Source organism: Pleurodeles waltl, chromosome 5 (assembly GCF_031143425.1).
Source record: "Pleurodeles waltl isolate 20211129_DDA chromosome 5, aPleWal1.hap1.20221129, whole genome shotgun sequence".
Lineage (NCBI taxonomy): Eukaryota > Metazoa > Chordata > Amphibia > Caudata > Salamandridae > Pleurodeles > Pleurodeles waltl.
In genome coordinates, this window is record NC_090444.1 from 989,588,674 (window position 1) to 989,604,401 (window position 15,728).

A 15,728-nucleotide genomic window follows, 5' to 3' on the forward strand; every position below is an offset into this window, starting at 1 on the left:
GGAGTCGGGCGATTGTGACGTCATCGTCGACGTGCAGAGCTAGAAGAAATTTCCGTCGAAGGCTGGCGCGAGGGGAGAATTCGTTTGGTGAGGAATCCACAGGTAGTTACTGTATCCACCAGAAAAAGCGTTACCGAAGGTAAGTAACTTATTCATCTGATGTAAAGACCCCACCCGTCCCTTGATGGTAACTAGTGCCATGTCAGACATAACTTCGTTTCGTCCCTGCATGTTGGCACCAGAACACTACTGACTAGACAGAGAGGGGAAACCACGATACTAAGTCGAGAAACTGGCAGTTTTAATTTATGACACAGGGCACTTCCTTTTCTGCCTCAAATGTGCTGTCTTGAGCACCCTGTGAACCTCACCAGGTAGGACTCACTCTGGACCCATCTTGACAGTGCCTGTGTGCAGATCTCAGTCCTGCCTGGTCCCCACGATGATTTCATTTGCCATGACATTACTGGGGGCTTTATTAGATACAGAACAAACCAATGCCTACCCAACGCTGGAGAGACAAGATAAATTAAATACCCTAGCAAAGCAAATATAAAGAAAAAAAGTATCTTTCAGTTCGACTTTACAAGTCTTTGATAGGAATGATGTCATCTTGTATCCATCTGATTCCCTACTGTCGCCTGCATATGTACCCACTCCAGGAGGAGCTAGACAAAGAGTGGAAACGGGCGTGAGGGTCCTTCGAAGATGTACTCCAAGTAACTCCACTCATGATAATCTCTCTCAATTAATGGACGGACCCTGCAAATGTCTCTGAAGGCCTACACTTCTTAGCTCAAATTCCCCTGCTAACAATAACAATGGATGCATCGCTGGACGCGTGGTGTGCCTACTTGCAGGATCTTCAGGTAAGCAGTGAATGACCTCCCTCACATCGAACCCTTCACATCAACCTCCTCGAGCTGAGAACAGTGTACTTGGCACTACAAACCTTCCTTCCAAGAATTTGTGGAAGCACGGTGCTTGTCAGAACAGACAACACAATGACAATGCATCTACATCAACAGGCTGGGAGGAACTCATTCACATCTATTGTCCCAGGAAGCACAGACCATTTGGACTTGGTGCATTCAACATTCGGTGCTCATAAAGGCAGAACACTTTCCAGGACATCAAAACACCATTGCAGACACTTTAGGCAGGCTGACGACTACTCCTCATGAATGTGAGTTGGACCAGAAGGCACTGGACGAAATATTCTTCCAGTGGAGCAAACCGAACATATATCTCTTCGCGACCTCCCAGGACGCCAAATGCTGGCTTTACGTAAGCTGGCATCAACAGGGGTCGTGGAGGGATGCCTTTTCGATTGCATGGTCAGGCATATATGCTTACGCCTTTCCTCCAATTCCTCTCTTCCCAAGAGTGATCAGCAAGATCAAATCAGAATCCTGCCAGATAATACTAATAGCTCCTGCATGGCAACGTCAGCACTGGTACACAGAGCTGCTCCTGCTATTCCTATGTTCTACCATGAAAAAGAAGCAGATTCCTTCGTTGCTGACCATGAACCAGGGCCAAGTGAGACATCTGGATCCCAAATCTCTAAGGTTATCAGCATGGCTTCTGAGCTCCAAGAACTTGGCCACTTAAGCACCCCTAAGGATTGCAAGGATATCCTTACCAGGGTCCAGGCAGACAGTACAAATAAGACATACCGCCTAAAATGGGAACTGTTCTGTTTGTGGTGCAGAACTGCTAATATACATCCTCTCTCCTCCACACCTGAAGAGAACTTACCTTCTATTACAGCTAGTGTGCTCAGGATTGGCACATGCTTCCATAAAAGTTAATCTGGCAGCCATTTCTTGGTTTAGGAGAATATCTGGTAAACCGTCATTCTGGTCCTGGAAGATCATTAAACAATTCTTAAAAGGTCTTTTTTAGATCCTTTCCTCCAGTCAGAGCCCCTCCTCCGGCATGGCAACTCAACACGGTGCTTGGCCATTTGGTGAAAGAACCTTTTGAACCTACACATAGGACAGACATCAAATACCTTACATGGAAGATGGCACTCCTAATGCTTATGTCTGCACGTAGGGTCAGTGAAATCTAGGCATTTACAATATAGGAGCCCTTCATACATTTCAGAGAGGCCAGAGTCATTTTACGCACCAACCATAGATTCGTCCCTAAAGTCCCCTCGGACTTTCATCTTAATGAGCCTGTGGTGCTGAGGACTAAAGCTTTCTCGAATACAAACCATCTTTGCCTAGTTTTTAGTGCCTCTAGAAAGGGGTGCCCAATAACGAAAAGACCATTTCTCGATGGATTACGAATGCAATTGTTCATTGTCTTCAATAAGCTGGTGACCTTTGAAATCTACAGTGCACGCACATTCTGCTAGAGCCAATTCAACGTCCTGTGCATTGTTTGCAGGAGTATCATTGCCAGACATCTGCCGGGCTGCAACTTGGAAAACTACACATACCTTCACCCGACACTGCTGCCTGGATACAGAAATGCTCAGGGATGCAGCGGTTGGGCAGGCAGTGCTGAGACATCTGTTCCAATAAAGGTGAGCCATTTTGTGTTCTCCCACTCCACTTTTACAGTCCAATGCACATTGTCAATAAGTCTGCTTTTATCATACTTTAAAGGCTTAAGTGTAAACTGCAAATAAAATAATACTAACTAATACATAGCAGAATGTGAAGATATATGGCCACAGAAAATGTGCTAATTCCTGATTCAAGCATGTGAATCTATGAAAGTTCCAATACTGGAGTAAGAAAATAAGTTACTTACCTGTAACTGTAGTTCTCCAGTATTGAAAACTTTGATAGATTCACACGCGACCCACCGCCTCCCCGGGGGAGTTCACCTTCATTTCCCTCAGTGTTATCCTTTTACCAGCACTTGGTACTCAGATGCTTGGAAAATCTGAGGGAAAACAGCTCCTCACTGTAGGATTCTAGAGGATGGTGTGACCTGATTGGTGGACTCTAGAGTTTCGCCCTTTTTTTTTTTTTTTTTTTTTTTTTTTTTTTACAAAATGACTGTGATATGTTACTAAGCACCAGGTCCACGGGCTCTAATGTATATGTCTTTGTAGCATTGCGTTTGTAAGACAATAGAGACTCCCATCTCGACGATGGGGAAGGATTCAAGCATGTGAATCTTTGAAAGTTTCCAATACTGGAGAACTATAGATACAGTGACTTAGTTTCTTACCCATAGCAGTAGTTTTGCAGCCTCAGGAGTTTTCTGGATTTACAGGCAACCCATCTGCCTCCCCCAAAATGGGGTTAAAACAAACAGGCGAGGTGAGTGTAGAAAGCTGGGTTCTGGTTGCAGTGCCACCCCCCGATTCCCCCACCCCCTCCCTTCCCTTGTGCAACTTTGACTGAATTGCACTGGGTTTCTGCAAACCAGGTCCCCAGTGCCCGTGTTCCTTTCCCAAAATAAGACACCTGTTCACTTGATCCGCAAGTGATTATGCCCTTTAGCTCCTCCCTAAATCCCTAGTAAATGGTACCTAGGGCCTAAGTACTAAAGAGGATTCCTAAGAGCTGCAGCATAGCTTGTGCCACTCTAAGGGACCCAGCACCAACCTCATGCAGACTGCCATTGTAGGCTGACGTTGCTCCCAAAAGTGAAAACACGACATGACACACAGCCTGAGTGCCATGTCCCTTAATACACTGTATGTAATATTTGTAAGTCACCCCTACAGCAGGCCTTGCAGCCCTAAGGCAGGTTGTATTTTATTTCATGTGTGGGCATATCTACAAGAGCAGATATGCCCCTGCTTTGTCTTTGTTGATTCTTAGACCTAGTACGAGTGCAGGGGACCCTTTTTAAATACGTGCTGGTCACTGGTCAATATGAGTTCCCCAGCTACATGATGGCTTCACTGAAACTAGGGATGTTTGGTATCAAACATCTTGTATATATAAACCCTCACTTATTCCAGTGATTGATTTATTAATACATGCACCTAGAGAGCACCTTAGAGATGCCCCCTGAAAATCTACCAACTGCTGGTGGGCTCACTGACTAGTTCTAGCCAGATTGCCACCAGCAGATGAGATTCTGACCCCCAATGGTGAGAGCCTTTGCTCTTGGAGGTCAGAAACCAAGCCTGCTCTGGCAGGGGTGCTACATACCCATCCCAACAGGATGACCTGTAAATCTGCAGTTCGATGGCATCTGTCGCTGTAGATACGCATGTTTTGCATAGCTCGCCATCAGGTGTTGGGCCGGAGTGTTACAAGTTGTTTTTCTTCGAAGAAGTCTTTCGAGTCACGGGACCGAGTGACTCCTCCTTTTGTCTCCATTGCGCATGGGCGTCGACTCCATCTTCAATTGTTTTTTTTTCCGCCATCGGGTTCGGACGTGTTCCTGTCGCTCCGAGTTTCGGAACGGAAAGATAGCTAATTTCGGAAGATTTTCGTCGGTATTGTTGCGTTCGGGGTCGGCGTAGTTAGATTCAACACCGCGTCTAAGATCGAAGAGCTCCAGTGCCCTTCGGGGTAATTTTTTCGATCCCCCGTCGGGGCCTGGTCGGCCCGACCGCGTGCAGAAGAACGCCGTTGGAACGGACCCCGTTCCGTTTCTGTCCCAAATGCCACAATAAATACCCCTATACAGACCAACACTTGGTCTGCAACCTGTGCCTGTCACCTGAGCACAGTGAAGACACCTGCGAGGCCTGTCGTGCGTTCCGGTCCCGAAAAACTGTCCGAGACCGTCGAGCCAGAAGACTTCAGATGGCGTCCGCGCCGACAGCCCACCGGGAGTTCGAGGAATAAGAAGAGGAGGGAACCTTTTCGATCCGAGAATCGGACTCCGAAGGATTCGACGATACACAAACCGTGAGTAGGACGTCGAAAACCACTCAGAAGAAGATTTACAAGGCCCAGGGGACGCCACTGCCACCAGGCCATGGCTCGACCCATAAATTCGGTGACCGACCGTCGGCACCGAAAAAGGCCCAAACAGTGCCGAGATCGTCCGACTCCGGTCGAGACACCGGCACGCAGCCTTCTCGGGACCGAGAAAGTGCTGGAGACAAGCATCGACACCGAGATACCGGTGTAGACACGGCTCGACGCCGAGACAGCGGCACCGAAGAAGATCGACGCCGAGAGGTTTCGGCCCCGAAAAAGAAAAAAGTCACCTCGGAGCCGAAAAAAGATGCAGACAGGGTTTCGGTGCCAAAACAAACTGCAACCGACCCAGTTTCAGGCTCTTATACAGAAGAGCACTCGCTAACCTCCCAAATGCAAAAGCATAGGTTTGAGGAAGAACTACACTCAACGGATGTAGACCATACGCAAAAGCGTATTTTCATACAGCAGGGGACAGGAAAAATAAGCACCCTTCCCCCTATTAGAAGAAAGAGAAGATTTGAGTTCCAAACTGAACAAACACCACAAACAAAAGTGGTGAAAAAAGTTACCCCACCACCCTCTCCTCCACCTGTGATTAACGTCTCACCAGCACAAACTCCATCACATTCCCCAGCTCACACCACCATGAGCCAGGGTGACCAAGATCAAGACGCATGGGACTTATACAACGCCCCAGTGTCAGATAACAGTCCGGAGGCATACCCTACGAAGCCATCTCCACCAGAGGACAGCACTGCGTATTCTCAAGTGGTGGCTAGAGCAGCACAATTTCACAATGTAAGCCTCCACTCAGAACAGGTCGAGGATGACTTTTTATTCAACACACTCTCCTCCACCCACAGCTCCTACCAAAGCCTGCCTATGCTCCCTGGTATGCTCCGGCACGCAAAAGAAATCTTTAAGGAGCCGGTCAAAAGTAGGGCAATCACACCAAGAGTGGAAAAGAAGTATAAGGCGCCTCCTACAGACCCGGCTTTCATCACTACACAGCTGCCACCAGACTCTGTCGTTGTAGGAGCAGCTAGCAAAAGGGCCAACTCCCACACATCTGGAGATGCACCACCCCCAGATAAAGAAAGCCGCAAGTTCGATGCAGCTGGTAAAAGAGTCGCAGCACAAGCTGCAAACCAGTGGCGCATCGCTAACTCCCAGGCACTACTTGCGCGCTATGACAGAGCCCATTGGGATGAGATGCAACATCTCATTGACCATCTGCCCAAGGACCTACAAAATAGGGCAAAACAAGTGGTTGAGGAGGGACAGACCATTTCCAACAACCAGATCCGCTCCTCCATGGACGCTGCAGATACAGCTGCACGGACAATTAATACATCTGTAACTATCAGAAGGCATGCATGGCTCCGAACGTCTGGATTTAAACCAGAGATTCAGCAAGCAGTTCTCAATATGCCTTTTAACGAAAAAGAACTGTTCGGTCCAGAAGTGGACACAGCGATTGAGAAACTCAAAAAAGACACGGACACTGCTAAAGCCATGGGCGCACTCTACTCCCCGCAGAGCAGAGGGAATTACAGCACATTCCGTAAAACACCCTTTAGAGGGGGGTTTCGGGGTCAGAGCACCCAAGCCAGCACCTCACAGGCAACACCGTCCAGTTACCAGGGACAGTACAGAGGAGGTTTTCGGGGACAATATAGAGGAGGGCAATTCCCTAGGAATAGAGGAAAATTTCAAAGCCCCAAAACCCCTAGTACTAAGCAGTGACTCACATGTCACTCACCCCCTCCACACAACACCAGTGGGGGGAAGAATAAGTCATTATTACAAAGCATGGGAGGAAGGAAATCACTACAGACACTTGGGTTCTAGCAATTATCCAACATGGTTATTGCATAGAATTTCTACAATTCCCTCCAAACATACCACCAAAAGCACAAAATTTTACAAAACATCATTCCAATCTCCTGGAGATAGAAGTGCAGGCACTATTGCAAAAGAATGCAATCGAATTAGTGCCAAACACACAAATAAACACAGGAGTTTACTCACTGTACTTTCTGATACCAAAGAAGGACAAAACGCTGAGACCAATCCTAGACCTCAGAATAGTGAACACATTCATCAAATCAGACCACTTTCACATGGTCGCACTACAAGAAGTATTACCATTGCTAAAACTACACGACTACATGTCAACTTTAGACCTCAAGGACGCGTATTTCCATATACCAATACACCCATCGCACAGGAAATACCTAAGGTTTGTATTCAAAGGAATACATTACCAATTCAAGGTACTGCCTTTCGGATTAACAACCGCACCAAGAGTCTTTACCAAATGTCTAGCGGTAGTCGCTGCACACATCAGAAGGCAGCAAATACATGTGTTCCCATATCTAGACGACTGGCTAATCAAGGCCCATTCGTTAATAGAGTGCTCAAATCACACAAATCAGATCATACAAACCCTCTTCAAACTAGGGTTCACCGTCAACTTCACGAAATCCAACATTCTGCCGTGCAAGGTACAACAATACCTAGGAGCCATAATAGACACAACAAAAGGAGTAGCCACTCCAAGTCCCCAAAGAATTCAAAATTTCAACACCATCATACAACGCATGTATCCAACACAAAAGATACAAGCAAAGATGATATTACAACTCCTAGGCATGATGTCTTCATGCATAGCCATTGTCCCAAACGCAAGACTGCACATGAGGCCCTTACAACAGTGCCTAGCATCACAGTGGTCTCAAGCACAGGGTCATCTTCTAGATCTGGTGTTAATAGACCGCCAAACTTACCTCTCGCTTCTGTGGTGGAACAACATAAATTTAAACAAAGGGCGGCCTTTCCAAGACCCAGTGCCACAATACGTAATAACAACAGATGCTTCCATGACAGGGTGGGGAGCACACCTCGATCAACACAGCATACAAGGACAATGGAACGTACATCAAACAAAACTGCATATAAATCACCTAGAACTTCTAGCAGTTTTTCAAGCACTAAAAGCTTTCCAACCAATAATAGTTCACAAATACATTCTCGTCAAGACAGACAACATGACAACAATGTATTATCTAAACAAGCAAGGGGGGACACACTCCACGCAGTTAAGCCTGCTAGCACAAAAAATTTGGCGTTGGGCAATTCACAACCAAATTCGCCTAATAGCACAATTTATACCAGGGATCCAAAATCAACTCGCAGACAACCTCTCTCGAGATCACCAACAGGTCCACGAATGGGAAATTCACCCCCAAATTCTGAACACCTATTTCAAACTCTGGGGAACACCTCAAATAGACTTGTTTGCGACGAAGGAGAACGCAAAATGCCAAAACTTTGCATCCAGATACCCACACAAACAGTCCCAAGGCAATGCCCTATGGATGAACTGGTCAGGGATATTTGCTTACGCTTTTCCTCCTCTCCCTCTCCTTCCTTACCTGGTAAACAAACTCAGTCAAAACAAACTCAAACTCATATTAATAGCACCAACTTGGGCAAGGCAACCCTGGTACACAACGCTGCTAGACCTATCAGTAGTAACCTACATCAAATTGCCCAACAGGCCAGATCTGTTGACACAACACAACCAAAAGATCAGACACCCAGATCCAGCATCGCTGAATCTAGCAATCTGGCTCCTGAGATCCTAGAATTCGGGCACTTACAACTTACCCAAGAATGTATGGAAGTCATAAAGCAAGCCAGAAGGCCATCCACCAGGCACTGCTATGCAAGTAAATGGAAGAGATTTGTTTGCTACTGCCATGTTAATCAAATACAACCTTTACACACAACTCCAGAACATGTAGTGGGCTACTTGCTTCACTTACAAAAATCTAACCTGGCTTTCTCTTCCATTAAAATACACCTTGCAGCAATATCTGCATACCTGCAGACTACCTATTCAACTTCCCTATATAAGATACCAGTCATTAAAGCATTCATGGAGGGCCTTAGGAGAATTATACCACCAAGAACACCACCTGTTCCTTCATGGAACCTAAATGTTGTCCTAACTAGACTTATGGGTCCACCTTTTGAACCCATGCACTCCTGCGAAATACAGTTCCTAACCTGGAAGGTTGCATTTCTCATCGCCATTACTTCCGTAAGAAGAGTAAGCGAGATTCAGGCGTTTACAATACAAGAACCTTTTATACAACTACACAAGAATAAGGTCGTCCTAAGGACTAATCCTAAATTTTTGCCAAAGGTTATTTCACCGTTCCATCTAAATCAAACAGTGGAACTTCCAGTGTTCTTTCCACAGCCAGATACCGTAGCTGAAAGGGCACTACATACATTAGATGTCAAAAGAGCATTAATGTATTACATTGACAGAACAAAGAACATCAGAAAGACTAAACAACTATTTATTGCATTTCAAAAACCTCATGCAGGAAACCCAATATCAAAACAAGGTATAGCCAGATGGATAGTTAAATGCATCCAAATCTGCTACCTTAAAGCTAAACGACAGCTGCCCATTACACCAAGGGCACACTCAACCAGAAAGAAGGGTGCTACCATGGCCTTTCTAGGAAACATCCCAATGCAAGAAATATGTAAGGCAGCCACATGGTCTACGCCTCACACATTCACCAAGCACTACTGTGTAGATGTGTTATCCGCACAACAAGCCACAGTAGGTCAAGCCGTATTAAGAACATTATTTCAAACTACTTCCACTCCTACAGGCTGAGCCACCGCTTTTGGGGAGATAACTGCTTACTAGTCTATGCAAAACATGCGTATCTACAGCGACAGATGCCATCGAACTGAAAATGTCACTTACCCAGTGTACATCTGGTGGCATCAGTCGCTGTAGATTCGCATGTGCCCACCCGCCTCCCCGGGAGCCTGTAGCAGTTTGGAAGTTACCTTCAACTATTTGTATATGTATCATCTCAACCTTAAATAGGTACATACTTAGTCACTCCATTGCATGGGCACTATTACTACAATTCAACTCCTACCTCACCCTCTGCGGGGAAAAACAATCGAAGATGGAGTCGACGCCCATGCGCAATGGAGACAAAAGGAGGAGTCACTCGGTCCCGTGACTCGAAAGACTTCTTCGAAGAAAAACAACTTGTAACACTCCGGCCCAACACCAGATGGCGAGCTATGCAAAACATGCAAATCTACAGCGACTGATGCCACGAACAGATGTACACTGGGTAAGTGACATTTTCATTCCAAGGCAGAAGGCTTCAAAAAAGCCCACAGCCTTTGGTATGCAAATCTGATCTTCCACAGCGGAAGATGCCGTACCCCCCTCCCCCCCAGCTCTCTCCCCACTTGTCCGCCCCCTGCAACTCCCTGAGCCAAGGGCACTTCTGGCATTTGGACAGATAGGAAAATTAGCTATGCAGGAGGCATGCTACATTTCCAGGCTGGATACACCCCTAGGGTGACCAGCCGCAAACGAACACAGCCTTCGGAATTTCACCATCTTGTGTGTGGTGGAATTAGGAATTCTGGGACAGTGATGCCTACTCCCCCAAGGGAAGTGGTCATCTAGGGAGTGTGGTGACCCCAAGGGTAAGAGCCCATTGGCTACTATCCTTCACACCCCCTAACACCCCCTAAATTGAGCATTTAGGGGACCCCTGATAACAGGATTCTAGATATTCGCTGGACACAAAATGAGGGGACAAAGAAGACTGCTGACCTGAGAACCGAGGGGCACGACTGATTTGGTTCCAACCCTGCCAGCCTGCCTGCCAGTGGTGCAACAAAGACCCCGGCAGCCCTCGTGGGGCCCCGAGCCACAGGGGGGGCCTTCAGTGCAGCACCTTGGCTGGAGAGCTTCTGGATAAGTCCGGGGGTACTGGGAGGGGGATCGGGGAAGATCCATGTACTTTGCAGGGCAGCCTCCCCACATTGTGTTATATTACTGCTGCACCTGACCCTTGAAGAGCAACTGACCTGTCCTGCCACTGCAGCATCCAAGAAACCAGGGGAGCTTCCAGTGCTTCGCAAATAACCAAGAACTACTCCCTTGGAGCACAGGAGCAGCTTCCCTGCATCTGCAGGCAACCAAAGAAAGAACTGTGAGGACCGGGACTGGCAAAAAAGCTTAACACCACCACTGCATCCGAGCCACTTAGCCTAACCTGAAGTGGGCCACTGGTGTCAACTTGGTTCCCAGGCCCTCCAGAGACGAAGCTCACCTTGAGTTCGCTCACTATGTACTTCTGACTGCTCTTGCAGCCTCTTTCTGGAGGTCCCCTCCAACTGCGAGTATCCCCTGCACCATAACCCAAAGCCAAAAGACACCACTGCAATTGAGTCCCACAGCCTTAGGAGAAGTGGGCAAACAGTGTTTCTATGTGCCAGAGGATCTCAAGAGTCAAGCCCCCGTGCGTTCCCCTGGACTGGCTGCCCAGTATCTGCTTGCAGCCTCTTTCTGACTGGACCAGTCTCCATTGAAGTGAATGGGACACTCAACACTGTAACCCATCTCTGACAGCGACGCCCCAGAGTCCCCCCTGAGGTGAATTGTTGGTGTGGCATTGAACCTTGCCCCATACTCACCTGAAGTCCAGAAGAATAGTCCTGTAAGTCATTGCTAATTACCCTTATGCAGTGTCTGTTCCTATCCCATAGGATAACATTGGGGCACCCAAGGCTGAAAAGCACCTCTGGAAGTGACCTGTTGGTGCTGCTTAGGATCTTGCCCCATGCCTACCTTAACTCCAGGAGAAGAGTCCTGTAGGTCATTGTTAAGTGCCTGAATGCAGTATATGTTTCTTTTCCCATAGGATAATAATAGGGCACCGGACACTGAAAAGCACCTCTGCACCCGGACGCCCCACTGCTTCCCGAAGTGACCTGTTGGTGCTGCCTTGGATCTTGCTCCATACTTACCTTAACTCCAGAAGATGGGTCCTGTAAGTCGTTGCTAAGTACCCATATGCAGTATATGTTGTTTACCGTAGGATAACATTACCGCTCCAAAAATTGCACTGTCAACTTTTGAAAACTGGAAAAAATCATAATTCGAAAAGTACTCATCCTATTCCGATGATCTTGGTGTCAAAATGATACAAAGATATGTTATTTTTATAAACTGGTTTTGGATTTCTTTGAGTGTTTGTCCCGCTTAATACTTGTGTGTGTATGCATGTGTGTGTATGCGTGTGTGTGTATGTGTGTGTGTGTGTATGCGTGTGTGTGTGTAATAAATGCCGAGCACAAAACTCTGATATGCCTAACTGCTCACCCTCACTACAACAAAAAAGGCCATTTGGGGTGTCATTTGTTCCTCTGTAATCCCTCTGGGGTTTGCTTGGACTCTTTACACAGTGTATCTCTTTTGGTCCACTATATAAAGAGCCAGCTTCCTACAGTCAGCAACACGTCATAGCAAAGAAAGTTCTAACAAGGACAGGCGCCAGGTGAAAAAAGAATCTGAAGATGGCGACCACACATAGAAACTTCAGGGGCACAGTCTGACACCACTTGGGTATGGACTTGCCTCCAAATGGTGGTCGACGATGCCCACACTTGCATCAAAAAAGATAAGAGAAGACAAGACCCAGTGCTTGACCTAGCTACTAGATGGCGGAATAGATGCACAGGATGTGAATCTAGAAAACTCTTAAGGCTGCAAAAATACTTCTACTAGTAAGTAGCTATTTTGTTTCTTTTGTTCAAAGTGAAGAAGTTTCTATGCTAGGCATGACACTTTTTTTGTCTTCTGATTACTACTTTAGAAAGACTGGTGACTGCTGTGTGCCAAAATCTCACTCTTGATTGTGCCCATTTGTTGGTGCTTCTGCTTGGACTCAACCCTAGGGCTACTTGCCTTAAGAAGCATTACTTTACACAAAGGCTATAGCTGTAGATCAGCTTGAGAAGGAGTCTTGCAGGAGAACCACTCCAAAGCAGTTCTGAAGTTTCAGACAGGTCAATATCCCCTATCTAGAAAATGTGTGTAAAAGTGGGGTCCAACGCACCCCACTATGTTCCAGTTCCAAGTTATTTGTAATCAAGGAAGGAAATGCTCAACAATCATACTCAAAAGGCTGCTGTGTAACCACAGCTGGTGTCTACACTGAGGAGTGAGGGGACATCATCTGAATTCTGCACTTTCTCGTGGGGCATCTGAGAACCTTCATGGTGCCATGAAGCCTGCCTGCTGCAGGAGCAGAACTTCCAATACATCGATAGTCTAAATAATCATCCTGTCAGGCCTTGATGCAAGATACTTTCTGCCTCTTGTTGGAGCAGCAAACGGTGGGATTCGCGTATGCATAAGTCAGGGTACATTTAGCTGATGTGGCAGCTTTTTACAGAATCAGTAACACCAGTCACAATTCAAAATACTAGTAGACAGAACTTTTATGGAATGTCTTCAAAGTATAATGCCTCTAAGAGTCCCTCCTGTTCTCTCACAAGGCCTTCACATCCTTGCTTGCTAAGGTTTGTGGGGCTGCCATTTGATCCATAGCACTCCTGTCCTTTGCTGTTTCCTTCATGGAAGGTGGCCCACCTATTACGTCTGTTCATATTTAGTGAAGTGCACACTCTGACCTTGAAGGAATTAGTTATTCAAGAGCACAAAGATCGCTTTATGCTTAGAACAAACTCTCTTGTTTTCTGCCTAAGGTCATTCCTGTTTTACATCAGTCAAATAGATAATTTGCCCATTTTTCCCCCAACCTCAGTTGGCTGCCGATATTCCCTTTAGATGGCAAAAGAGATCTCATGTACACTGTGGATCATACCAAATCCTTTAAAAAGATTATTTGTAGCTTTTGGCAAGCCCTGCTTAGGGAAGGCCATTTCCAAAGAGAGCTTTGCTAGCTTGATCGTCATATGTATTCAAGTTTGCTATGCCAAAGCCAAATGCATTTTTGTCCCTAGGGCACATTCCTCTTGTAAAAAGATGCCAGTGTGGTTTTCCTAGGCACTATCCTACTTGCATACATATGTTAAGCTGCAACATAGTCTTCCATTCACACTGTCGCCAAATATTTTTGCTTGGATATTGTCTGCCAAGATGTGCAAGTTGGGCACATTTCCCTTAAAACTTTGTTCCAAGTGTTTTCAGCCTCTGCACGCAAGTCACTTCTCTAGGGAGATGAGCATTCTTTTCAGTCTATGCAAAGCACTCCAGAAGCACATACTGTAAACAAAAAGTGTTACTTACCTTTCACAGTCTGTTTGCAGCTTGTAGTGCTGTACACTTACATGCATCCCCCCCACACCTCGAAGCTGTACCCTGTACTTAGAAGAAAAGTGTATTGCAATGTCTGTGCCCAAGGATAGATGACAAGAAAGTGTAAGGCATGTGAATCTACAGCACTACATACTTGCAAATTAATTGTCACAGGTAAGCAACATTTTTCTTACAGCTGAATGTAGTGCCATAAAATGGCAAGTTGAGCAATTTGTAATTGTACGGGAGCTTATGTTAACTAATTTGGAGTTGTCTTCTGATGAGAAAAATAGCTGAAATGTGTGACCCAAGTATTACCCTGAACCACTCTGAATTACATTGTGAAACAATGACTTAAGGAAACAGCTGATCATTGTTGACAAATATTTACCAGATGCTCAATGCTTGTCCTTGTGCTCTCAGTAAGACACAGAATTGGCTTGCAGTAAATTGAACACACTGTACTATTGTAGACAATTGCTCTTTAGTTGTCCAATATTATGACTTCAAGATGATCATGGACAGCAGAATCTTGCATGTGCGCTGCCTTTTTTGTAGTTTTCAATGCTCCTGTCTCTGCTGTAACTGTTCTTTTTAGATGAATGAATATTTATGGTTGGCCATACAGTACCTTTGCTGGTTATGTTAGTAAATTCGTTTCACTTTACAAAAACTGAAATGATTGGCATGATCAGTGTTTGTGTCTAAATAATTGTTTAAATCCACACTATTTAAATAAATACTTTAATTATTAATGCTGTATATATCCCTTGATAGTATACTCCAAATTCCTAGATGTAATATGTAAATCAAACTAATAAAAGTGATGTATTTAAGTTCATTTTGTTCTTGAATTAAACTTGATATACTTATATTTGCAGGGTTCTAAATGTGTGTCGGCACTGGGTGGAACATCATTTCTATGACTTTGAGAGAGATGAAAGTCTGTTGGAACGGTTGGAAGACTTTATTGGGACAGTGCGAGGTATTAATTGTCAACAATAGACAGATACAGCTAAGCGCTTAAACTTTATTATTCTTTGTAAATACTAAGTAAATTAGAAATTAAATTAGCTCCATTTGGAATTCCTAGTTGTTGGCCCTATATGAAAAATATTACAGATTGCTTGTCTTAAGTATTGAGATTCATGTTCTTCCATCACCCACTTACAGCAGCAATTTTCTGATTTTCATAACCTGTAATGAAAGTATTGTACTAACGTGGAGATCAATGCTGATGTATTGTGATTTATTTTGATCCCATGTTATGCTTAGTAAAACTTGTATGTTGTCTTTGTGTGCATGTATATGTTCCTTTGGATGTTCAGAATGTTTATGCTGATATATAATGAGCATAGACATTTTGCAAAGTCTACATTTAGTGAGACTTACAGAAGGGTTTCAGCACAAAGATATGTAGTTGAAAAGATAAATGATTAGTGCACAAACAGCCTCTTTAGCCAATTACGGAAGGTACCCGAATCAATTCATAAAGGTGGGTATGAAAATTCTTTGGGAACTACTTTTGTGTCTTTTTAGAATTTAAATTCATTGATGATTATTTTTGGTGTGCCTTCCTTTCCCCCAGCCCCTCATATTTTGTACTCCCACCCCACATTGGCTGGATTTTTCTTCTCCTCCAGTTCTTTTCCATCTAACCAATAGGCTAAAGCAAAATCCAGTTTGCACAGTATGTATCTCTC

At 45.2% G+C, this 15,728-nt stretch overlaps 1 protein-coding gene across 1 annotated transcript in view; it reads left to right on the forward strand.

Annotated features, from left to right (window-relative positions):
* Window positions 1-15,728, forward strand: part of SOS1 (SOS Ras/Rac guanine nucleotide exchange factor 1) — a 453,501-nt gene that overhangs the window by 176,379 nt on the left and 261,394 nt on the right. Inside the window, exon 13 of the mRNA XM_069235148.1 lies at window positions 14,907-15,010. Coding sequence (XP_069091249.1) covers window positions 14,907-15,010 — 104 coding nt within the window. The remainder of the gene's footprint in view (window positions 1-14,906; window positions 15,011-15,728) is intronic.